The sequence below is a fragment of the Chelonia mydas genome, chromosome 7 (genome assembly GCF_015237465.2).
Source record: "Chelonia mydas isolate rCheMyd1 chromosome 7, rCheMyd1.pri.v2, whole genome shotgun sequence".
Taxonomy (NCBI): domain Eukaryota; kingdom Metazoa; phylum Chordata; order Testudines; family Cheloniidae; genus Chelonia; species Chelonia mydas.
The window spans coordinates 93,475,227-93,500,581 of record NC_057853.1 but is presented as its reverse complement, the minus strand read 5'-3'; the positions used below and the strand labels follow the sequence as shown (position 1 = coordinate 93,500,581).

At 41.5% G+C, this 25,355-nt stretch overlaps 1 protein-coding gene across 1 annotated transcript in view; it reads right to left on the bottom strand.

Annotated features, from left to right (window-relative positions):
* DNTT (DNA nucleotidylexotransferase) overlaps positions 1 to 23,797 on the bottom strand; it is a 150,048-nt gene extending 126,251 nt beyond the window's left edge. The window contains exons 1-2 of the mRNA XM_007053018.3: positions 23,544 to 23,797; positions 5,754 to 5,928 (exon numbers count right to left, since the gene is read on the bottom strand). Coding sequence (XP_007053080.2) covers positions 5,754 to 5,928; positions 23,544 to 23,746 — 378 coding nt within the window. The 5' untranslated portion in view covers positions 23,747 to 23,797. The remainder of the gene's footprint in view (positions 1 to 5,753; positions 5,929 to 23,543) is intronic.
* Between the last annotated feature and the right edge of the window lie 1,558 nt (positions 23,798 to 25,355).

Here is a 25,355-nt window from a genome sequence, read left to right as displayed (position 1 = left end):
CGAACTCATGATTCTTTAATGCTAGAAATATAAAATATCTAATGGGATAAGCCCAAATTGAGTCTCCAGATTTTCCCCAAAATAGGTGAAAATTAATGCTGCTCTCATTTTCCATCTCTTTTTCTGAATGTGAGATAAATTCAGCCAAACGTGAGTGCATATAGAAGAAGTGAACCATTAAGATGCAGTATTCTGAACAGAGAAGCTTATTGTCATTCCTTTTACAATGATATTTTCAGTGCTTCATGAGCCAAAGAATATCTTAGTCTCACTGCAATTGGTAAGAGAGTCCTCGGTTCATGGCTAACCTTGGAAAAGCCTACTTTGCTCTATTTTAATTTTTTTAATCAACGCAGATAGAAAGAGACATATATGAGAGGAACAAAGAGAAGTATAATATTAAAGAGAGAATGAACAAGATTTAATGTTTTTTAAACACAATGTATTGTGCGAACACAAGGCACGCTGCACTAAAAAAGTGGTGAGAGTGCACTGCAGAATAGGGAATACATTCATAGATAAACCACAACTGGCTTATCTATGAACGTATTGATAGAATGAATGTAACTGATTTAATAAAAAAGCACTTTTTATGTATTATCCATGAATGTTTTTATTTCAGTCACTTTCAAGTGAAGATAGCCACACGCTCTAGTGATCTATGCATTTAAACTGAGGAGTGACCATACTTACTTGGATGCCTTCCATCATTCCCTTCACTTTCTATCTTCAAATCTTGGGTTATCTGGGGTCTAGATACTTTGTAGTCAGTTACTGCACCAGTGCCTGGGTACTGCATATAATATGGATAATATGGCTGAAATTTTCCAGATCCACCCAAGAGATTTAGATACTCAATCATTTTAATGAGATAAGGGCATCCAAATCCCAATGGTGATTTTGAAAATCCCCCACTTCCTCTGGCTGACCTCCTAAGATTCAACATGTTTATTATTCAAAACAGCAACAAAACAGCTTTTACCTCATTTTTGCAAATTTAGTGCCAGGCTAGAGATCTTACAATTTGGCTCAAAAAGGGGACACATAAAAGAGCCCTCACCACGAGTAAAAGTGATGGGTAAAGCTGCAATTTATGGTGTGCTGTAAAGGGTATGGGAGCTTCTTAAAGGTTAAATCTCTCTCTAACTTTACCCTGATTTGTGAATAGTGTCCATGTTTTGTTCATGACCAGTGTGGCTTAGCTTAACCCTGGATACTTTAGTGTTATTTTTGAGGGTATGCTAGTATCTTTCTTTTGTAAAGGGGACTGCTCAGTGCATAACACACTCTGCAGAGGACGGCAGCCCAGGAATCTGCTGCTTTATTCAACAACATAGCAACAGAGTGGGTGATAACAGACATTAACTAAACAGGAAGTAAAGGAGGAGTGAAGCATGGCTCCAGCCCATAATAATCTGTGTAACCCAGTTAACCCCTTCATGAACACTTTACTACTTTCTATCTTTACAGGCTGCAGTACACCACAATGTCTGCCACAGTCCAAGCTAAATCTTTCAAATTTAATTACTGCAAATAAGTGCTGAAACCTAACCTAAACCTAAATGGGTGTTTTCATGTTCTGTGTGTATATAAATCTCCTCACTGTATTTTCCACTGAATGCATCCGATGAAGGGAGCTGTAGCTCACGAAAGCTTATGCTCAAATAAATTGGTTAGTCTCTAAGGTGCCACTAGTACTCCTTTTCTTTTTGCGAATACCTACTAACACAGCTGCTACTCTGAAACCTCTGAGAAGGCTATCTGACCATGTCATTGATGTCACTGTCGACAAAACTGATTGAAATATGATGATCAGGCTAGGTGCATTGAGGGATCCTTTGCTGTAGGTGGGGCAGAAGGCCTAATAAGTAGTCTGTAGAACAAAGAAATATTTTGATTTTCCTTTAAAGATGAGGCTTAATCACCACAGCTGAAGAGCTTAGGAAATGTAACAGCAGCTGGCAGCCGCAAAGGCTAATTATTACAGTATGGATAGCTAAGAACTCCTATCAGCTTAGTTCTGGTTTTTATATTGTGTCCGTCACTTCAGTATCAGAGTACCTCATAAGGTATTCACAACCAGAGAAAACTGTATTTTAAAGAGGTTTTCATTAATTTATTACCTAATGGTCTGTAAGCCTGTTTTTATTTCCCTTGTTGTGCAAGGGCATGGACTTTACCTTTTAGTAATGCATTAAAACAAAAGTCCTGGAGGAACCCCAGCATCCCAAATAGACCAATAAAACCAGAAGGGGAAAATCTTGATGCTATGAAGTGCATGGGAATTTTGTCATTGACTTCAGTGGGACCAGGATTTCACACAAAATCTTTACCCACTGCCATCCATTCTTTTTAGAAAAGAACCATTCATGATACAGCCTGTGCTTATAGTTTTCAAATTCACATTCATTTTACATTTAAAAAGACTATTATAATGGGCCAGATTTGTGCGTGGCGTAACTCCAATTACATGAGACATGAATTTGGCCTAGTATTTTAATAAACAATTAACCTTGATTTCATGCCTCTCTCATTCCTTGATGCAGAAGGAATACTGTACAGAGCCTTTCCTGGTAACACAGTCATGATGAGACTGTTTTAAATTTGCTGAACTTCTACATTCTCTTTTCTTTCCTGTATTTAAAATATTGTATTGTACAAAAGTATTTATTACTTTAAGATCTACCTAAATCATGCACATTTTAAGTTAACTATTACACACATTTATAACTACATGGTACTGTGCTTATTAGGCTCTGCATTTATTTGTATGAGTGATATAAGTGGAAGATCTCACTTGCAGAATTGGTCTCACAGTTACATAATGATCATACTTCAGTATTACTTGCTTTTTCAGTAAGGCTAGCTCTTCCAGAAATCCAGATAGAACCTCTTCCTGTACATGCAAGAAAACTAATGCAGATTAATTTCTTATCCACATATCAATGAAAACCCTAGTGAATAGTAAATTTTACCAAGGTTTATTTGAACTCCCTCCCTTAAAAAAATCAGCCTATATAAGCATATTTTCTTGAAAATTTGAAGCTGTGGGAATTTAGACATTGCCAAAATTAAATTGAAAGTGAATAATAGGGCATTTGGTTTAAGTCTGCATCTCAAAGTTAAATACTCAACAAAGTTTAAAGGTTCGGTTTAGTTTTGTTTTTTGAAAAATTTCAGTCAGTTAAGTTTGAAAGTAATCCAGAATTCAAACCTTCATGACCTGTCTCTCTGAGAGATTGCATAATGTGATAATTATATGGTATTTTGTTTTTATTTCTGATCTGCATGAATTTATTTAGAGCATTATCCCTTCAGCAGGACCAGCAGAAAGTGAGCAATGAAAATATATACACGTTACTATATTATTCTGAGCCTGAGAGCAATAGTGCCATCTGGTGTACTCATTTTTAAAAATCTTACTACACAGGCATTCTCCCATCTTAAATCTCAGAGACTAGATTTCGTATCAGGTTTTGGTTTCCGGCACTGGAAAGTGACCCAGGAACCACAGTATTTCAGGGGTATTTAATAGGTAGATCATTCTTCATACTTTAATCATCAAGAAGAAGAGGAATAAAAAGAAAAAATGACTTGCTGATTCATTTGTACATATACACAACACTAAGCTATACATTGCAAATCTTGTAATGGTCCTATTGTCCATCACCTTCCACAATATAGTTCTACAGTGGTACTACAGTTACCTAATCCAAGCCCTTTGCAAGTCAATAGACATCTTCTCATTGATTTTAAAGGGCTCTGGATCAGGCCCCTACCTCTGCCAACAAACATATGTTTTTACTACATTATTAACCAATTGTACTCGATATAATACTTGGTCAGTCATTTTGCTGTGAGAATATATATATGTACACAAACACAAACTAAATATTTCTTCTGTCATACTGTTTGAATGTGAATATATAGTACTACAGTATATGAAACAATGAATTCACACTACTCTGGCTCTTTGGGGTAATGCTGATTGCTAATTTGGCTCCTGAACCACTGAGGTCTGAGTATCACTGCTGTAAATCGTCCAGTGGTACTAAGTCACCATCTAGAGTACACAGCTTGTAGGGATATTGTCACTGTACATCACACTCCACAGTGTGCAGTCTGCAGTGGTACTACAGAATAACACCATTTAATATTAAAACCCCAACTGCAGTATTACCTTATCAGCTACAGTGCAGTTCCAAGAGCGGTTTACTATGTTACTATCTACAACGTGAGGGGTCCTGCACTATTCGCAGAATAGGGAAAAAATACTATAGTCTAGTATCCTCTTCGGTACAGATCCTTCTGTGACACAATACAATAAAACAACTCCTGTATTCCCTACCATATTTTTCCTCACTAGTACCAACTCTGTAATAATATTAAATTCCAATGACTACTCCTTTACACACAGATTACATCACCAGTCCTTTCATAGATACTCAGGGGCACATAGATCAATTCTGAATAGTACAGGTTTTAATGTTTGTACATTGTTTTGAAAATGCAAAATATGACAGTGAGAGTTATTAAAATGGGGCATGTATAATTCAGCGTAGTTACATTTACCATGCTGTCTGAGGTACTTACTATTTTAAGTATTTGTGGAAATACCATAGCAAAGGTAAATTCTTGAGTGAGGCAATTTTTTCCTTTAATGGCACCTGTCAAAGTTCCTTCCCCACTCTGAACTCTAGGATACAGATGTGGGGACCTGCATGAAAAACCCCCTAAACTTATTTTTACCAGCTTAGGTTAAAACTTCCCCAAGGTACAAACTATTTTACCTTTTGTCCCTGGATTTTATTGCTGCCACCACCATGTGTCTAACAAATATAGCAGGGAAAAAGCCCACTTGGAAACGTCTTTCCACCCAAAATCCCCCCAAGTCCTACACCCCCTTTCCCGGGGAAGGCTTGATAAAAATCCTCACCAATTTGCATAGGTGAACACAGACCCAAACCCTTGGATCTTAAGAACAATGAAAAAGCAATCAGGTTCTTAAAAGAAGAATTTTAATTAAAGAAAAATGTAAAATCAGGATGGTAAATACCTTACAGGGTAATCAGATTCAAAACATAGAGAATCCCTGTAGGCTAAACCTTAAGTTACAAAAAGACACAAAAACAGGAATAAACATTCCATTCAGCACAATTTATTTTATCAGCCATTTAAACAAAACAGAATCTAACGCATATCTAACTAGATTGCTTATTAACTCTTTACAGGAGTTCTGACCTGCATTCCTGCTCTGGTCCCGGCAAAAGCAGCACACAGACAGAGAGAACCCTTTGTCGTCGTCGTCGTCCCCCCACCCCACCCCAGCTTTGAAAGTATCTTATCTCCTCATTGGTCATTTTGGTCAGTGCCAGCGAGGTTATCTTAGTTTCTTAACTCTTTACAGGTGAAAGGGTTTTTCCTCTGGCCAGGAGGGATTTAAAGGTGTTTACCCTTCCCTTTATATTTATGACAGCACCAAATTTATATGAATGATGAACAGTATTATTTCAGTACTAATACACCAGATCATGGTAACTATGACTATCTCTAAAAGGATTTTCCTTTTAATTTATGAAAACAATATGAATTTTCCACCAAGCAAGCATTTAAAATAAAAACATATGTGTATTTCAATGCAAATGCTCTACAACAGCAAGTTTACACTGAAGCGAAGTGAGAGTTGCCTGATTAGCCTGACTTTTAAGCTTATTGTCAAACAATCTTTATTCACATTGAAATATCTGACTTACGATGAGTCGATGTTTTTTCTCTGAATCCACTGGTTTTCCAGCTTCCATGCAAGCCGTGAACCAAGAGATATCAAGGAGTTCGAACCTTGAACTGTCCCTCACCTTGTGTCCTCTCAGCCACTCCAGAACTTCAGCACAAGAATTGTTCTCTGCCACAATATGAGTGACAGAATCACTATAAAGGGAAAAATTAAGATGAAGTTTCTTTTTTCTGAATCCAGTTGTAGATAGCTACAATGCTGCTATTTCAATATTGACATGCACTCCCTGAAAAAGGTCTTATATATTGTATGTCAGGACACAGGAAGTGTGTTGTGTTTTCATATCACAATATTTCTTTTCCATTCAGTAAATCTAGTTTAAGGACAAAATGTTAGCATAACATTTTACAAGTGCAGCATTTTCATCCTGTCAGCATCATTTAACTTCTGTAAGACACTGTTCTATTACATTTCTTTTTGCAACTTGGAAGATATTATACAAACATTATTATAATGAAGTCTGTTTTGTTACCTGCCAGCCCCGAGAAAAATAAAATTCCCGGTCAAAGAATGAGAGCTTCATAATACTTCAAAATCTACTAAACAGAATCCTTTAAAGTTCCACAGTTGCTAATATATTTAATAAACTTAAATCTTCTGTACCTAAATAAAGTACTTAAATGGCAGTAGCAAGTGTGCACATGATAGAAACCATATGAATTATAAATCTTGTCTGAAGGCCATCTCCTGGCTGTTTTGATGGCCAGGTTTAGTTTAGCTTAAAACTGACAGTTTAATGTAAGGGAGACAAGGTGGGTGAGGTAATATCTTTTATTAGACCAACTTCTGTTGGTGAAAGAGATAAGCTACACTGTATAGCTTGAAAGCTTGTCTCTCTCACCAACAGAAGTTGGTCTAATCAGGGGCAGATTTACTGCAAAATATACCGTGCCCTGGCAGGGGGCCTGGCAACGGCAGGGGGCCCCAGGGCTGGGCACTCAGGTAGCCCACTCCATGGGGGGGGACTGTGGGGGCAGAAGCTGTGGGGGGGCAGGAGAGCAGGGAGGGAGGCTCACCTGCAGCCTTAGGGGAGCAGACGGGAGATACGGGTGGCGGTGAACACTGCAAATGTGGGCCAGAGGATGCAGGAGGAGCGCAGGGTGGCTGCGCAGCTGCCCCGAGAGAAGCGGCGCTTTGAAGGGGAAACTGCCACTTCTCTCCGGCTGCGTGGCTGCCTCCTGCTTCTCCTGAGTCCTCTGGCCCGCATTCGCGCTGCTCACTGCTGCCTGGTGAGCGGCGGCTGGGCACAGCTCACCGGGGGGGAGCTGTGGGATGGGGCTGGCCGCCAGAACTGGCACAGAGCCCACAGGCGGGGGGGCCGACCAGGGGAGGTGAGCAGAGATAAGCATGCAGGGGCAGCAGGGTGCTCAGGTGGCTGCCAATGGAACCATGCCCCCTCTCTCATCTTAAGGTGGGTTTTCTGCCCGCTTCTCTGGGCCAGCCAGTGCGGGGCCACTGGGGTGCCCGAAGCTGTCCTCGGTGGCCATGGAGATCTTGGTGTCTCCTCTCCTGTTTCCTTCTCCAGCTCCATGGCGGCTCTACTCACGCGCTGGGCCCCCAGCCCCACCCCTTCCGCCTGAGGTCCTGCCCTTTCTGGGGGGTCAGAGATGGCCCCCCCCACCTCACCCAGAGGCCTGGAAATTCTGTCAGCAGCCCTGCCCGCACCCCTAGTTCCTGTGCCTATGGTCCTGGCTGCTGCCCTCTGACCCACGCCACAGTCTGGACCCACGCCTGGGTGGGACAGGGCTGGCTTTCAGCACCCCACTATTAAAAACATTCCAGCACCACTGGCGTTAAACCTAATTGGGTGGTCCACGGCCCTCCAGGCCTCCCCCCATGGCTATGCCCCTGCTCTTTCAGAGATTTTTAATCTACCTAAAATCAAGGTCAGTTTTTTAGCAATAATGAAGTGACACTGAGTCTGTCAGTCAAAAACGCAAAAAAATTAAGGTGAGGCAAGAAGACAAAGATAAGCAAAAAGACTCATCTTATTTTAAAGAGCTTGAAGTATTGAATAGTGGACATTCATCAAAAAGTGTGGGTGAAGAAACATCTGAATTATCTGATCACTTGCTGAGTTGGGGGATACCACGACGACCGAAAAAGTTGCACAAGTGGAGTCTGACGTGTCACTGGAACTACAAAATATTGGTAATTTTGTCAAAGTAAGAGAAGAAACCTACTCTGAAGACATTGCATTATGGGCAAAATCTGTTTCATTGGATAGAATTTTTCTTAGTAAATAAACCGAAAAATGTCGGTAATATGGAAAATTTGAGAAAAGAGTATGAGGTTGGAGGACAAAAGCAATTTAGATGTCTTCATGAGTCCCATTTTCTGAGGATGAAGAAAAATGGGATGACAGAAATGAGAAATTGGTTGATTTTTTTGGAAACCACCAAGGCAGTCTCCTGTTACATTTACAAATTATTCCCTGACCATAGTAAAGGAAAACAAACATTTGTTGATGGGCACTCTAATTGGAGAAACATTGCAAGACATATTGCTGATCATGAAACTTCCAACACTCATATTAATGCTATGTGTAAGTTCATTCAAAGGTGTAAAGTATTTGGAAGAATTGATTCTGTGTTATCGGCTCAGTTTGAAAAGGAGTGTTCTTATTGAAGGAAAGTGCTGAGACATGTTGTTGCCGCGGTCAAAGTGCTGTCTTCTTTGGGAATATCTCTAAGAGGACATGATAAGTCATCATTGTCAAATCGAAAAGATAATTTTTAACCTGTCTTGAATATCTTAGTGAATTTGACAATTTTCTCAATGAACATTTGAAAAATTATCAGTATTGTGGCTCAGAGAAGACCAACTTTTTAACGCACCAAACCTACAATGAATTCATCAGTATAATGCAGGGGTTCCCAAACTTGGTTCGCGGCTTGTTCAGGGTAAGCCCCTGGTGGGCCGCAAGATGCTTTGTTTACCTGAGCATCGGCAACTACGGCCGCTCGCAGCTCCCAGCCAATGGGAGCTGCAGGAAGCGGTGGCCCAGCCCAAGCCACCTCCCACAGCTCCCCAGCCCGAGCCACTTCCCACAGCTTCGCAGAAATGGCGAACTGCGGCCACTGGGAGCTGCGAGTGGCCGTACCTGCAGACGCTCAGGTAAACAAAGCGTCTTGCGGCCCGCCAGGGGCTTACCCTTAACAAGCCACGAACCAAGTTTGGGAACCCCTGCTATAATGGCAGAGCAGCTGAGAAACCAATTCACTGATGAAGTAAAGGATGCCAAGTACTATTCCATAATAGTCAATTCAACACCAGATGTGAGTCATGTAGATCAGTTAACATTCATTTTAAGATATGTGACTGGCAATGGTGAAGTCGTAGAGCGATTTCTTTGTTTTGTCCTGCTAAAATCCCACACTTCTGCACATCTAGAGACAACTGTTTTGGAAATCATTGCAAATTTAGGTTTGGACATCAAAAATTGTCGCGAGCAGAGCTTTGATTACGCCGGAAATATGGCGGGAAAATATTCAGGTCTACAGCCGAGACTGAACAATGAAAATCCTTCTGCTTTATTCATACCATGTTCCAGCCATTCTTTAAATTTAATCTGCAGCCGAATCTTGTGAGGGAGCTACACATTTTTTTTTACTTTGTTCAAAACACGTACGCCTTTTTTTCAGTTTCCACACATCGGTGGAGTATGCTACAATCACGCTTGGAGCGGGCAAATGGAAAACATTTGACAGTCAAAAGAATTTGTGACACCAGATGGTCTGCTCGTGCAGATGCTGTTTTGGCTTTGAAAATGAGCTATTATGTTATCAAGAAAATCTTATTAGACATCGGTACATCAAATTCTGAAAAACCACGTGCGAAAACTGAAGTAAAATCCTTAGCAGAAAATTTTGAAAAGTATGATATTGCTGTTTTTACTCCTTTGTGGAACCATTTACTTCAAAGAATTAATGTTGTCAGCAAATCATTGCAAAAGGTTGATACAAATTTATTGAATGCTGTACAATTGTTAGCCTCAGTTACAAGTTTTGTCATGGAAGTCTGGAATGACTATAGCTCGGTGGAAGCAGAGACACTAACATTAACAGAAAATATAGGTTCCTCTGATATATCTGATGAGAAGCGTAAAAAAACCAGGAAGTTATTTTTTTGATGAAACTAGAGACAATGAAATCTATTTAAAAAGGGAAAGAGAAGATCATCCTTGAGACAGTCAATGTTATTTGTGACACAGTAATAGTGCATTTGCAGAGTAGAGGTGAATCTCTAAAGAAAACTGTTGATTTATTTTGCGTGTTTTTTGACAGAACGGAATGTTATGGACGAAAATACTAAAAGCCACTACAGTAAGAAATTAAGTGGATTCTACCGAGAGGACATAAACATAAATCTTTTTGAAGATGAAGGGAAACATTTCATTCATTTTATCGAAAATGATGAGGTCTGTGCTTCGAGATCACCAGTTGATTTGTATAGATTTATACGTGACAGTTTGCAGGCAACCTTTCCAAATGTAGAAACCATTCTGAAAATATTTAACAATACGTGTCACAAATGCGTCTAGTGAACGTTCTTTTTCTGTATTGAAACGAGTTAAAAATTATTTGCAAAATACGATGAGTCAGAAACATTTAACAAGTTCAGCAATATTGACAATTGCAACTGCCCTTTTACAAAATATTACTTACTGCTTAATTGATGATTTTGTGTAGAAAGAAAGTGTAGAAAAAAAGCTATCTAAATATTTTTTTTTCAAATGGAATAAGTTTCTTTAGAGGAAGTTAACATATTTTTCCATTCATGCATCATCGATACTTTTTATTTTTACACAATGCAAATGCAAGCTTTCATCTAGACCAGAAGTTCTCAAACTATGGTCCGAGAACTCCATTCTGGTGGACTGAGAAAAGGTTATGATTTTTTTTTAATAAAGCGCTCTTATCCAAAGCAATTTACAATAGTTAGCTGATGGTACAAACAATATTTGGAAAGATCATTAAGTGGTCCGCCGAGACCCTCAGCACTTTTCAAGTGGTCTGTGATAAAAAAAATTAGACTACAAAAACAATCAAGGTACCTCACTTTATTTTAATTTACTTCCTACTACTTATAATATAGGAGGAGGATGAAGGAAAAAAAGAATGAAAAATGGGGGGTGGGGGAGATAAGAGAGAATGTTCTTTTTCTTGGCTAGGTCCCATGGGGTGGGCCCCAAAAATTAAGCACAGGACTCCACTAATGCTAAATCCACCACTGGGTCCAGTAAAAGATATTACCTCACCCACCTTGTCTCTCTAATATCCTGGGACTGACACAGCTACAACTACGCAGCAGACATGCCAAACCCGTGGGGGAAAAAAATTTTGGCTTATTTTTGGCTTAATTGGCTTGTGAGTTGCTTGTTGGCTAGTTTTTGGCTTGTAGCTTCTTTTTTTTGATCGGCTCCCAGCAAGCAGGGGCAAGGGGAGGCAAAGGTCAAGCAGGGGTAACGGGGGGGAAGAGAGTCAGGGGTGCATAACGGGTCCACTACAGTCTCAGACTGCACACTGGGGAGGATCTAATCACAGAGTGTTGGGGTTCTTAGGGATTGCTTGTTATGGCCTTGTTTTGAAATGGGATTAGCTTGATTTTTGGTTTATTGTGAAAGTCAGGGTGCTTGTTTACTGTGTGAAAGTTGGCAACTGTGCTACATTGCACATCGTATAATGTAAGTCGCTTACTATCTAATATACCATACGATAGTTATTTTTAGAATGTCATAGAAATGGGGGAGCAGAAAAGTCACTACAGTAAAATTTTACTTGCTGTTTCAAAAGTACATGATAAAGAATTATCAGACAGAGTATGAAGAATGACTACCTCAGCTTCCAGAGATTATGTGTTCTATTCAGCCATTTCATTCTTACACAAGTATGTTTTTGCTGTATGGGAGGCAACAAAAAGACCAAAAACACCGCTTATGATTGATTTCCAAAAATTTAACAGGGTTTAGCCAACTGTATTTCTGAGTATGGTTCCGAGCATGTGAGAGAGATACTACATTTTTCATCACATAAGGAACTATCATAGGTACTCATCAAAATATAATGCATAGATGCTAACAAGAGTCCTTGATTGTCCCTTCTGTTCCCACGAGTGGAGGGGACCCAGATAAGTGGTTCTTCCCAACAGAATGTAGAAGTTTGGAATTTTCTCACTCTTCCTGCAGCCCACCAGAACGTGACACTGACAGAGCTCCAAAAGGATTTAAACATTAAGGCCCGGTGGTCCGTGGAGTACCATCTATGTATGCAATGCATGTATTGCATGCCCCATAATTCATAAAAAAATGTTTTATTCTAGAAGCGCTCGAAAGCCCAACATGTAATCAGTCTGTTCACCTTGGCTGTCTTTGTTTCACTGGGAAGGCATGCAATACTCCAAGTTGCATCATGTTGCCAAGGCAACATGAATATTCAGGCAACTGATTTCCTGGCTGGCTGTGCATCAGAAAAAAGTAGCTATGGCCGGCAAGTGTACAACTGAATCATCCACAATAGAACAGAACTAGCAGCACAAACTTTTCTTGCTAGTTTGCTTGATGAAACTTCAGATACTGTATTGCCAATAAGTCTCAGCTTTTGATTGTACTGCATTACGCGACGAAGAATGGGGGTGATGTAGAATGCTTGGTTATTTTTACTGATGCTAGTAACAAACTGCAGCAGGCCTTTGTCAGCACGTTGAGACGGTGTGCCAGATGTTTAAATGGAGACAAGTTGGTAGGTCAGACATATGATGGTGAGGCAGTAATTGCAAGCGACATAAGTGGGCTTCGGAAACTGTGTTTGTGAGATGTTCCCCCGTGCACTTTTTGTTCATTGCTACACTCATGTTTTAAATCTTGGTCTCAGTTTTGCAGCAAACAGTATCAGAGAATATCAGATTTTCTTCAGAAATTTAGAAGGAATATCTACATTTTTCTCTTCAACTTCAAAGCAGGCTGAAGTTCTTCAAAACATAGTTCAATGGAAGCTGCCTTCTGTTTGTACCACAAGGTAGAGTTTTTACAAAGGCTTGAGCACAGCAGAGAAGCTCTGACTGAACTCTTCAAAAATGTGGTGGAAAATCCAGTAGATTGGGATGCTAAGTCTTCTTTCTGACCCAGGGTTTTCTGATCATGCTCGATGATTTTCAGTTTCTGTTTCTTCTTTGCTTCTACAGTGACATATTTGAAGTGACTGAAGTGAAATTTGACATTTTTCAAACCAAGATATATTATATTGGATTTTGTATTAAGCAGATTTGTGAGACATTACAGCAAATTTGCCAAAGGCAATAAACTTTTGGCGAGTTTTGGAAAGAGGTGTCAGAGGTAGTTGCACATGAAGCTCAGGGAAAAAAGAGCAAGAGAAAACCAAGCGACATATAAGTGTCTCCTCTTTGAGGTTATTGACAATGTCAGCAAACAGTTAGTCCAGCTGCTAAATCCAACAAGATTTATGAGAGTTCCAGACACGTTTTGAGGTTGATTTTCTCAAATCTCGAGAAGCATCTTATCTGAATTTTTGACATTAATCAATTGCATTTCAAACTGTGTGCTGCATACAACTCAGAACAACTGCAAGGAAAAGGTGCATTTGACTGGTATAGAACTATTTATATGCTGAATTTACATACTTGCTTCTCTGAGGTCAGCAAATTGTCTGCCATAATTCTGACTATTCCCTACTTTACAGACATGGCAGAAAGATCTTTTTCAACTTTAAAGAGCATTAAGACATTTACATGCAACACCCAGGGGTGGCAAACGCTTGTCCAGCTGGCTTTCCTGACCATTGAAAAAGAACTGCTTATGTATCTGCACAGCTTACCATATTCCTAGGACTTGATCACCAAGGAGTTTCTTAAAAAAACAAAAAATGTAAGAATGGAATCACATATTTGTATATTCTCCGCTTTCATTATATTTGACTACTAGTATTTGCCAAAAACAAATATATTTGGTTTATTAATCACTATGTATGTTAGATAAAAACCTTTTTATCCGGGTGAGGTAATATCTTTTATTGGACCCACTTTGTTGGTGAGAGAGACAAGCTTTTGAGCTGCACAGAGTTCTTCTTCAGGTCTGTGAAAGGTACTCAGAGCATCACTGCTAAATACAAGACTGAACAGATAGTTTAGCATAAGTAGTTAGTACATAATATTTTCAATCAAGATATGCACAAACTTGTAAGCAGATCAGAGAAACTCTGACTGAACTTGTTAAAAATGTGGTGCAAAATCCAGAAAATAGGGACACTCAGTCATTTTCTTCAGCAAAGGGTTTTCTGACAGTGCCAGTATACACCCCTGTATTCACACCTACACCCTACTGTAATAATCTTTATACAAGGTATGCCTTGTAATGTACCATTTGAAAACTCATAATTTGTGGGTCAGTATTATCCTGATAAAATATGTGTGGCAACATTGTATGTGAAGTTATAAGATTTGCTGTATGATGTTATTAACATGTTCCAAACCCCACAGCCCTGCTAAAAGAGAAGTCAGCAAACAGATCTGTCCAAAGCAAAGGAATGTGTGCTTGCCTTAATTTGCATTTATGCAGTAAACAAGATCAAGCAGGAAGGGAAACAGGAAGTTCAAACAGGTGAAGAAAAACAGCAAGGAACATCCTTCCACAGAGATTCTTTGTCTCTTGGTTCTCTGTCGGAAATGTTTTTCAAGAGGGGGACTGGAACTATAAAAAGCAGAGGCAAACACCCCAAGATACTTCTCTCTCTCTCTCCCTGCCCACCTCATTCTCCATACCCTGAGAAGATAAAAGGAAACAGATGTTGAACTCTGGGGCAGGGATCCCAACCTGAAAGTTTGGACAGTAATCTGCTGGAGCATGAGGTGAGAAAAAGTTTACTTTGCAACTAATTTAGTTTCTTAAGTTAAGCACTAGTAAGAATTTTATCTTTATTTTTCTTGTAACAATTTCTGATTTTTATGCCTCATTACTTGGACTCACTTAAAATCTCTTTGCAGTTAATCAACTTGTTTTACAATTTATCTAATCCAATCTGTTTAAATTGAAGTGTCTGGGTAACTATTTAAGGTAATAAACTGGCATATTATTCCCTTAAAGGAATAGTGGACTTAATATATTTGTACTGTCCAGGAGAGGGCTGAGCAGTATAGAACATACATTTCTGAGGAAAGATCCGGGGCTGGGGGTGTGTTAGGGTTAGCCTGCATTATAACCCTGGCCGGTGAGAGCCAGTGTGTGGCTGGCAGGCTGCAGTTTCACTCACACAGACACACACACACACACGCTCAGGGTGTGGCTTGCATGCTGGAAGCCTGTTTGTGAGTAGCCCAGATGGAAACTACTACTGCAAGGCATACAAGACATCCAAGGTTGCAGGAGCAGGGTGACACAGCGCCCCCATTAAACTGGATTTTGACCACACTTAATGACTTTGTTTGTGTTTCTCCTTTGCCTGTACAGCAACACTTATGAAGATACATTAGCAGTTCCTTTAGCTGTGGCACCCCAAATACCTTTCCCAGCCAGACCTGAAGAAAAGTTCTGTGTAGCCCAAAAGTTTGTCTCTCTCACCAATAGAAGATGGTCCAATAAAAGATATTACCTCACCCATCTTGTATCTCTAATATCCTAGGACCGACATGGCTATAACACTGCTTACAATCTATGTATCTGTCATCTAAAACCTTGTTTCATGCCATAATAAAAATGTCATGGCATGCCACTGCTGAAGGTGGACAGGGTCAGAGCAGGGAAGAAGTCACACTCTGCAGCATACTTCCCTGCTGATCCCCTGGATATCCAAGCAGGTAGCCAACTATGATTATTTGTATAACAGCAGCAGCAGCATGCTAAGCACTTCAAACACAGCCCTGAAGAACTTACAATCAAAATGAAAACAAGCAAAAGTGAAGGCAAGGGGAGCAACAAGAAATTGAATGAAGTTAGGCACTTGTCTTGTTAGTTCCCTGGTTTTTGCTTTAATCACTTTCTCTCTTTTCCCTTTCTCCCAGTTCCCAGCCATTTCCTGATATTTCCTCTTTTATTGAAGTTCCCATCTCTCACAAAAGTACATTCACATCTTCTCTGATCTACTGGCAGTCAGAAATAATGGGTACTAATAATAAAAAGGCAAAGGGCCATGCAAATTGTTCAAAAGTCACAAAGAAATTGGATATTTGGATGCTTTCAGATAAGCACTGTAACTGGCGCTTGTCAGTATTCAAGAAGGAGGATACTGCAAACGGGGATTCATCAGGTAGAGTGAGACAGCCAGATTTGATCCTTTTCAACTGGGCAAGGTTCAGCAATGCGTTGGAGGAGGACCCAAATATGATCTCTAGTTGCTTGAAAAAAATGCTTTACAAACTATTTATACCCTGAGCACATAAGCTGCCAAGAGTCAAAGTCTCTAACAGGCCTGCTGGTATTCTCTATTATGTAGAGGAAATATTTATCAAACTAGTAGGAAATTGTAAGTGAAACCACTCTAAGCCATGGTCTACACTAGAAGTTGAGGTCGAATTTAGCAGCATTAAATCGATTTAACCCTGCACCCGTCCATATGACGAAGCCCTTTTTTTCGACTTAAAGGGCTCTTAAAATCGATTTCCTTACTCCACCCCGACAAGGGGATTAGCACTGAAATTGGCCTTGCCGGGTCGAATTTGGGGTACTGTGGGCACAATTAGACAGTATTGGCCTCCGGGAGCTATCCCAGAGTGCTCCATTGTGACCGCTCTGGACAGTGCTCTCAGCTCAGGTGTACTGGCCAGGTTGACAGGAAAAGGCCCGGGAACTTTTGAATTTCATTTCCTGTTTGGCCAGCGTGGCAAGCTGCAGGTGACCATGCAGAGCTCATCAGCAGAGGTGACCATGATGGAGTCCCAGAATCGCAAAATTGCTCCAGCATGGACCAAATGAGAGGTACGGGAGCTGATCGCTGAGTGGGGAGAGGAATCCATGCTATCAGAACTCTGTTCCAGTTTTTGAAATGCCAAAACATTTGTCAAAATCTCCCAGGGCAGGAAGGACAGAAGCCATAACAGGGACCCGAAGCAGTGCCGCATGAAACTTAAGGAGCTGAGGCAAGCCTACCAGAAAACCAGAGAGGCAAACGGCCACTCCAGGTCGGAGCCCCAAACATGGCGCTTCTATGATGAGCTGCATTCCATTTTAGGAAGTTCAGCCACCACTACCCCAACCGTGTTGTTTGACTCCTTCAATGGAGATGAAGGCAACACGGGAGCAGGTTTTGGGGACGAGGAAGATGATGATGATGAGGTTGTAGATAGCTCACAGCAAGCAAGTGGAGAAACCGGTTTTCCTGACATCCAGGAACCGTTTCTCACCCTGGAACTGAAGCCAGTACCCCCTGAACCCACCCAAGGCTGCCTCCCGGACTCTCCAGACGGAGAAGGGACCTCTGGTGAGTGTACCTTTTAAAACAGTATACATGGTTTAAAAGCAAGCGTGTTTAATAATTAATTTGTCCTGGCATTCGCGGCCAGTACAGCTACTGGAAAAGTCTGTTAACGTGTCTGGGGATGGAGCGGAAATCCTCCAGGGACATCTCCATAAAGCTCTCCTGGATGTACTTCCAAAGCCTTTGAAAAAGGTTTCTGGGGAGGGCAGCCTTATTCTGTCCACCATGGTACGGCACTTTACCACATCAGGCCAGTAGCACGTAGTCGGGAATCATTGCAGAACGAAGCATTGCAGTGTATGTTTGCTGGCATTCAAACAACATCCATTCTTTATCTTTCTGTGTTATCCTCAGGAGAGTGATATCATTCATGGTCACCTGGTTGAAATAGGGTGCTTTTCTGAAGGGGACATTCAGAGGTGGCCATTCCTGCTGGGCTGTTTGCCTGTGGCTGAACAGAAATGTTCCCGGCTATTAGCTACGGGGAGGGGCTAGCCACATGGTGGGGGGAGGCAAAATGCGACCTTGTAATGAAAGCACATGTGCTATGTATGTAATGTTAACAGCAAGGTTTGCCGTGAAAGAGTGTACCCATTGTTCTATAAAATGTATCTTTTTAAATACCACTGTCCCTTTTTTTTCTCCACCAGCTGTATGTGTTTCAAAGATCACAGGATCTTCTCCTTCCCAGAGGCTAGCGAAGATTAGAAGGTGAAAAAAAAATGCACTCGCGATGAAATGTTCTCTGAGCTCATGCTGTCCTCCCATACTGACAGAGCACAGACGAATGTGTGGAGGCAGACAATGTCAAAGTACAAGAAAGCACAAAATGACCAGGAGGAGAGGTGGCGGGCTGAAGAGAGAGCTGAAGCTGAAAGGTGGCAGCAGCATGATGAGAGGAGGCAGGATTCAATGCTGAGGCTGCTGGACGATCAAACTAATATGCTCCAGGGTATGGTTGAGTTGCAGGAAAGGCAGCAGGAGCACAGACAGCCGCTACAGCCCCTGTGTAACCAACTGCCCTCCTCCCCAAGTTCCATAGCCTCCTCACCCAGACGCCCAAGAACGCGGTGGGGGGGCCTCCGGCCACCTAGCCACTCCACCCCAGAGGATTGCCCAAGCAACAGAAGGCTGGCATTCAATACATTTTAAAGTTTTAAAGTGCTGTGTGGCCTTGTCCTTCCCTCCTCCACCACCCCTCCTGGTACTTCCCTCCTCCACCATCCCTCTGGGGCTACCTTGGCAGTTATCTCCCTTTTTGTGTGATGAATTAATAAAGAATGTATGAATGTGAAGCAACAATGACTTTATTGCCTCTGCAAGCGGTGATCGAAGGGAGGAGGGGAGGGTGGTTAGCTTACGGGGAAGTAGAGTGAACCAAGGGGGGAAGGGTTTCATCAAGGAGAAACAAACAGAACTTTCACACCGTAACCTGGACAGTCACGAAACTGGTTTTCAAAGCTTCTCTGATGTGCAGCGCACCCTCCTGTGCTCTTCTAACCGCCCTAGTGTCTGGCTGCACATAACCAGCAGACAGGTGATTTGCCTCAACCTCCCACCCTGCCATAAACGTCTCCCCCTTACTCTCACAGATATTGTGGAGCGTACAGCAAGCAGTAATAACAGTGGGAATACTGGTTTCGCTGAGGTCTAACCGAGTCAGTAAACTGCGCCAGCGCACTTTTAAATGTCCAAATGCACATTCTACCACCATTCTGCACTTGCTCAGCCTGTAGTTGAACAGCTCCTGACTACTGTCCAGGCTGCCTGTGTATGGCTTCATGACCATGGCATTAAGGGGTAGGCTGGGTCCCCAAGGATAACTATAGGCATTTCAACATCCCCAATGGTTATTTTCTGGTCTGGGAATAAAGTTCCTTCCTGCAGCTTTTGAAACAGACCAAAGTTCCTGAAGATGCGAGCATCATGTACCTTTCCCGGCCATCCCACGTTGATGTTGGTGAAACGTCCCTTGTGATCCACCAGTGCTTGCAGCACCATTGAAAAGTACCCCTTGCGGTTTATGTACTCGCCGGCTTGGTGCTCCGGTGCCAAGATAGGGATAGGGGTTCCATCTATGGCCCCACCACAGTTAGGGAATCCCATTGCAGCAAAGCCATCCATTATGACCTGCACATTTCCCAGGATCACTACCCTTGATATCAGGAGATCTTTGATTGCGTTGGCTACTTGCATCACAGCAGCCCCCACAGTAGATTTGCCCACTCCAAATTGTTTCCCGACTGACCGGTAGCTGTCTGGCGTTGCAAGCTTCCACAGAGCTATTGCCACTAGCTTCTCAACTGTGAGGGCTGCTCTCATCTTGGTATTCTTGCGCCTCAGGGCAGGGGAAAGCAAGTCACAAAGTTCCATGAAAGTGCCCTTACGCATGCGAAAGTTTCGCAGCCACTGGGAATCGTCTCAGACCTGCAACACTATGCGGTCCCACTAGTCTGTGCTTGTTTCCCGGGCCCAGAATTGGCGTTCCACCGCATGAACCTGCCCCATTAGCACCATGATGCCCACATTGCCAAGGCCCATGCCTTGAGAGACGTCTGTGTCCATGTCCTCATCACTCTCATCACCGTGCTGACGTCACCTACTTGCTCGGTTTCACTTTGCCAGGTTCTGGTGCTACATATACTGCTGGATAATGTGTGTGGTGTTTAATGTACTCCTAATTGCCAAAGTGATCTGAGCGGGCTCCATGCTTGCCGTGGTATGGTGTCGGCACAGAAAAAAGGCGCGGAATGTTTGTCTGCTGTTGCTCTGACGGAGGGAGGGGCGACTGATGACATGGCTTACAGGGTTGGCTTACAGGTAATTAAAATCAACAAAGGGGGTGGCTTTCCATCAAGGAGAAACAAAAACAACTGTCACACAGAATGGCCCCCCTCAAGGATTGAACTCAAAACCCTGGGTTTTGCAGGCCAATGCTCAACCCAATGCTCAACCCACTGAGCTATCCCTCCCCCCGGTATTTCAGGCAGGACTGAATCTCCATTAAACTTTTCAAAGTGCCCCTGACAGACCTCACTGAAACGATTGTCGACTGTTGATTTCACGGAGGGAAGGAGAGGGGAGCAAATGAATACAAAACAAATCTGGTGTATTTCTTGTTTTGATCCACTCCATTTATCTTTTACATCTTTGGCTGGCAGCAGACAGTGCAGTAGGACTGCAAGCCATCCACATCTCCTGGCTGCTCGGCAGAAAATGGTGCAATAGGACTGCCAGCAGGACTAAAGAGAATGACCTGGTCGAGTCACTCCTATTTTAGTCCCTGCACCCATGTCTGCCCAGGCTCTTCTGACCGACCTTACCGAGGCAGCCAGGAGCACCTCAGACATGACGATAATGGTTATCAGGCCTATTGCACCATCTGCTGCCACAAGGCAATGAACTGCTGCTGTGTAGCAATGCAGTACCGCATCTGCCAGCACCCAGGAGATGTACGGTGACAGTGAGCTGAACGGGCTCCATGCTTGCCGTGGTATGGCGTCTGCACAGGTAACACAGGAAAAAAGGCATGAAACGATTGTCTGCCGTTGCTTTCACGGAGGGAGGGAGAGCCTGACGACATGTACCCAGAAACACTCACAACAATGTTTTTGCCCCATTAGGCATTGGGATCTCAACCCAGAACACCAATGGGCGGCCGAGACTGCGGGAACTGTGGGATAGCTACACACAGTGCAACGCTCCGGAAGTCGACGCTAGCCTCAGTACTGTGGAAGCACTCTGCTGAGTTAATGCACTTAGAGCATTTTGTGTGGGGACACACACAATCGACTATATAAAAACGATTTCTAGAAAAACGACTTCTATAAATTCGACCTAATTTCGTAGTGTAGACATACCCTAAAGCTCCATTGAAATACAGTCACCTTGGAGTGGGATATAGCAGTTGACAGGTTAGTACACTGCACAGCTGTGGATTGGAGCCTGAAACCTGAAACCTCTAAGACAATGGAAGAATAGAACATGACTCTCTCCAGTTCAGGCAGACAGGCACCTTTACACTAGTACTAACCCACTTAATTCTCAAGGAAGGGTAGAGAGTACACACTTCCAGCTCAAGACTTAATATGTTTCAGCACAGAGCAAGATTCCATAACAGATTTTTAAGAGATTAGCATGCCACATCCTTAAGTATGGTTCAAGTCCCGGGGCCCTTATTCACATCAATAACCCATTGACTTCACTAAGTTCAGTGTGCTAGTTCTGTCCACAAGGCCTGCAGTTACACCTGTTAAAGTACTGTTGTTTTGTGATCTTCCAATATACTAAATGTACAGTGAGCTGTCTTTTGAAAAGGTAAATTAAAAAAATTCCACTGTGAAAGAAAATCCCTTTTCTCATATCACACAACTTGTAGAGCAGAGCATCAGAAAAGTTGCTTATCTCAATTTATTCTAAAAGATGAAAAATCTAGGTGAGTCTATTGAGTGGGCTATATTATTTTTATTATTAGGTTCTCCTTTAATTAAAACTGTTATGTTTTTACTTGTGTACAAAAATTCAGTTAGAGACATAGAGCTTCTGCTTCCTGTGGTTTATTTCACCTTATATAAAATATTCAGATTATTTATACAAAGCTGCAGATCTGGGAACTCTGCCATCATTATACTCACAGCAGCAGTTTAGTTGCTGTGCACCAGTTTCCTCTGGTACCTCTACAGCTGTGCTTGATTCTTGGCAGAAAATGTAACAAATTTAGAGTTTCCTCTAGCATTCTTGACAACAACAAAAATCAACAGTTATAGTTCTGTTTTTTCCAGTTGCAACTGGACTGAATTTAATCATACTGGCCCACTCCTGATAAACAAAAGTTGTATAACCTGTGTCCTCTCAGAAAGTTTGAAATTTTGGCAAGAAAACTCTGTCTCAACAACCCAAATAGACCCAAAACTTTTAAAACACACCTCAACAGAGTGCTGAGCCAAAGCCCTTGGAAGTGAAAGGAAGTTTTTCTACTGATTTCAGTGGGTTTCAGATCAGACATTAACTGCCTAATTCCATGCCATATCTGCCTGTATTTTGTTTTATAAACTGTTTACATTCCCTAGTTTTTCTCCTTTTCTGATTCTGCCTTTCAAGGTCACAAGATCTGGACAGTTTGCAAGAATGGGTATGACAAGGGGTATTTAGGAGCTGAGATTGGGAAGCCCTAGTCATGTTCTTAGTATATATTCTGTTCAGCAGGCATTTTATATAGACATGAACAAAAACTGATTTTCTTTAACTTAAATGTTCATGAAATTGGAGGCTGACTGCACTAAGTAAAAGCAGGCATGGTGGAGGTAGAACAGATGCCGTGTGAGCACCCCTACATAAATTTACCAATCACGGTACACCTTAATCCTCAGGTGCAACATCCCTGCTACTCCAGTACTGGGCCTTTCTACACAGAGGTGGCAGATTGTCCCAAAGCATATGCCAATGTCTAACACTTCCCAAGTGTGTTACTCAGTAGGACAGTTCAAGTGAGGAAGAATTATTTAATGGAATACCAGAGATACTGGAGAGAAATATTTCCCTATCAATCTTTCATGGTTTCTATAGAGGCATATTCAATGTCTTCCTTTTCTTTTCAGGAATAGGCCACTACATTTAGATTCATTCCAACTATAACTGGATTTCAATGGGCCAAAACATTCCAGCAAATCATTGGTTGGTGTAAATCAACATAGCTCGGTTGGCTTCAATGGAGCGTTGCAAATAGCACCCACTGAAAATCTGGCTCACTGATTCCAATGAAACTATACAAATGAGTAAGAGTAAATCATGTGAGTAACACTTGCAGGATCAGACCCTAAATTTATTTGATTTTCCATAGGAGAGAAGTCCATTGAGAAGTCCAAACTCATTAAACGCGACAGACAGACAAATTTGAACCATGGATCTTAGAGGTCAAAGATTAGAATATTTGCTTATGCTTGTATGCTGCCTATTGTCTCTTAGGATTTTCTTTCCTTAAGGTAACATGAATTTATCTACTAAATATGAAATAATCACTTATTGGAAAGAATAAAGATTATACACCAAATACATAAATAAAATGTTAATCAGAGTCACTTGAACAAATGCATTTATCAAAATCTTTGTTGTACAGACAGAGATGCTACTGAAAAACATGACTATTTTACCTGATTACCTCAGAACTTCAGTATTCCCATGTATCTCTGTAAGCTTTGTTATAGGAAATACCTTGAATACAGCACATACTAAGGTTAGCTGTCAGCATATCTTATTTAGTTATCTAAGGTAAGTTTTTAAGCATCATCACTGTATATGATTTTTTGCTTACATAAAGATTTTCCTACCTTAACTCATTTTCTACCCTGAAACCTTTTCTTCTTGCCAGCTCCATCAGGAATGTCCTTCTAGTCACCCCCATTTTCCTCTCCATAATAAAAATTACTAATTCACTGAACTTTACTTCACAACTGCTGAGAGAAATTGGAGGATGCATCCCTTTCTGCTTTTTCCTCTGGGGGAACAGGCTTGGAGTTCTGATCTTATCCATGATGCAAGATAATATTTTTTCAACTTGACTGTCTAAATGTGAGTTTACATTCACACTGCCAGCCAATAGCTGTATCTGATGTCATCACCCATTGATGTTATTTTCTTCTGTTTCTCTTCTCAAATCAGAAAGAGAAGCTACATGAACAGAAACTTTAGTTGCTTTGCACTATGAATACTTCTTTGACTTACATGTGGGAAGAATTTTAACTTCTCCAGACAGGTGCATATGTATTGAAATTCATTGGTATAGAATGTGGCCACTGCCTCTAAAGACTTAATCCAGATAATTTTGTTCATAACAAATTATTTAAATATATTGTGCCAGATCTTCAGCTGGTAGAACCTGGCATAGCTCCATTGACTTTCATTTTAATTTTTTTTTCTATTTCACATTTTGTGGTCACATACATTTTCTCCAACTTTAAAAGAAAATTTAAAATAATCATTATTCTTGTTTTTATTTAGAAACTGCTTCTGAGGAAAGGTTCAACTAATATCTCACGATTATGGCTTATATTGTTTGGCACTCTTGTTATTTCTATTCAATTAGCTTTGGGGCTTGTTCTGGTTTATGTATTTTTGCACAATTGTTTCCTGGGGTTGTATTTTTAACTTCATAAAACTTTGACATAAAAGGAATTTTTTTAAAAAAAGCAAACAAAGAAAAGCACTTTGAAACAATATCACAATAAAATTAATCCCTTGGTAATTTAATTTGAAGGAAGTTAATAGCAAAATGTTAGAGAACAGTTTTATAGACCCTTTAAATGTGCCAGTAAATTGCCAGTACAAAACTCTCTGCAGTACTTACGCTGGGGTGCTACACTGGAGTGCAGAACTGTCTCTGCACTTCCTATCCGCTATGTGCCGAGTGCGGCTGCTGGATCCCAGTAGCCTCAATAAACTACGTTATGGACACAGAGGGCCTGTACTGTAGGCACTATTCCCCATTGCCCCACACCTTGTGCAGTCATCTGTACCAGTGCAAACTGAAAAGGAGTACTTGTGGCACCTTAGAGACTAACAAATTTATTTGAGCATAAGCTTTCGAGAGCTACAGCTCACTTCATCGGATGCATTCAGTGGAAAATACAGTGGGGAGATCTATATACATAGAGAACATGAAACAAATCTGCACAGACACACCCCTAGAATACCCCAGGTCGGGATTCCATCTGCTACCCAAGATCCATAAACCTGGAAATCCTGGACACCCCATCATCTCAGGCATTGTCACCCTGACAGCAGGATTATCTGGCTATGTAGACTCCCTCCTCAGGCCCTACGCTACCAGCACTCCCAGCTATCTTCGAGGCACCACTGACTTCCTGAGGAAACTACAATCCATCGGTGAGCTTCCTGAAAACACCATCCTGGCCACTATGGATGTAGAAGCCCTCTACACCAACATTCCACACAAAGATGGACTACAAGCCATCAGGAACAGTATCCCCGATAATGTCATGGCAAACTTGGTGGCTGAACTTTGTGACTTTGTCCTCACCCATGGACTGTCCAGTTTGACCAATGTACATGGCAAAGGGGCATTGCTGGCACATGATGGCATATATCACATTGGTAGATGTGCAGGTGAACGAGCCTCTGAT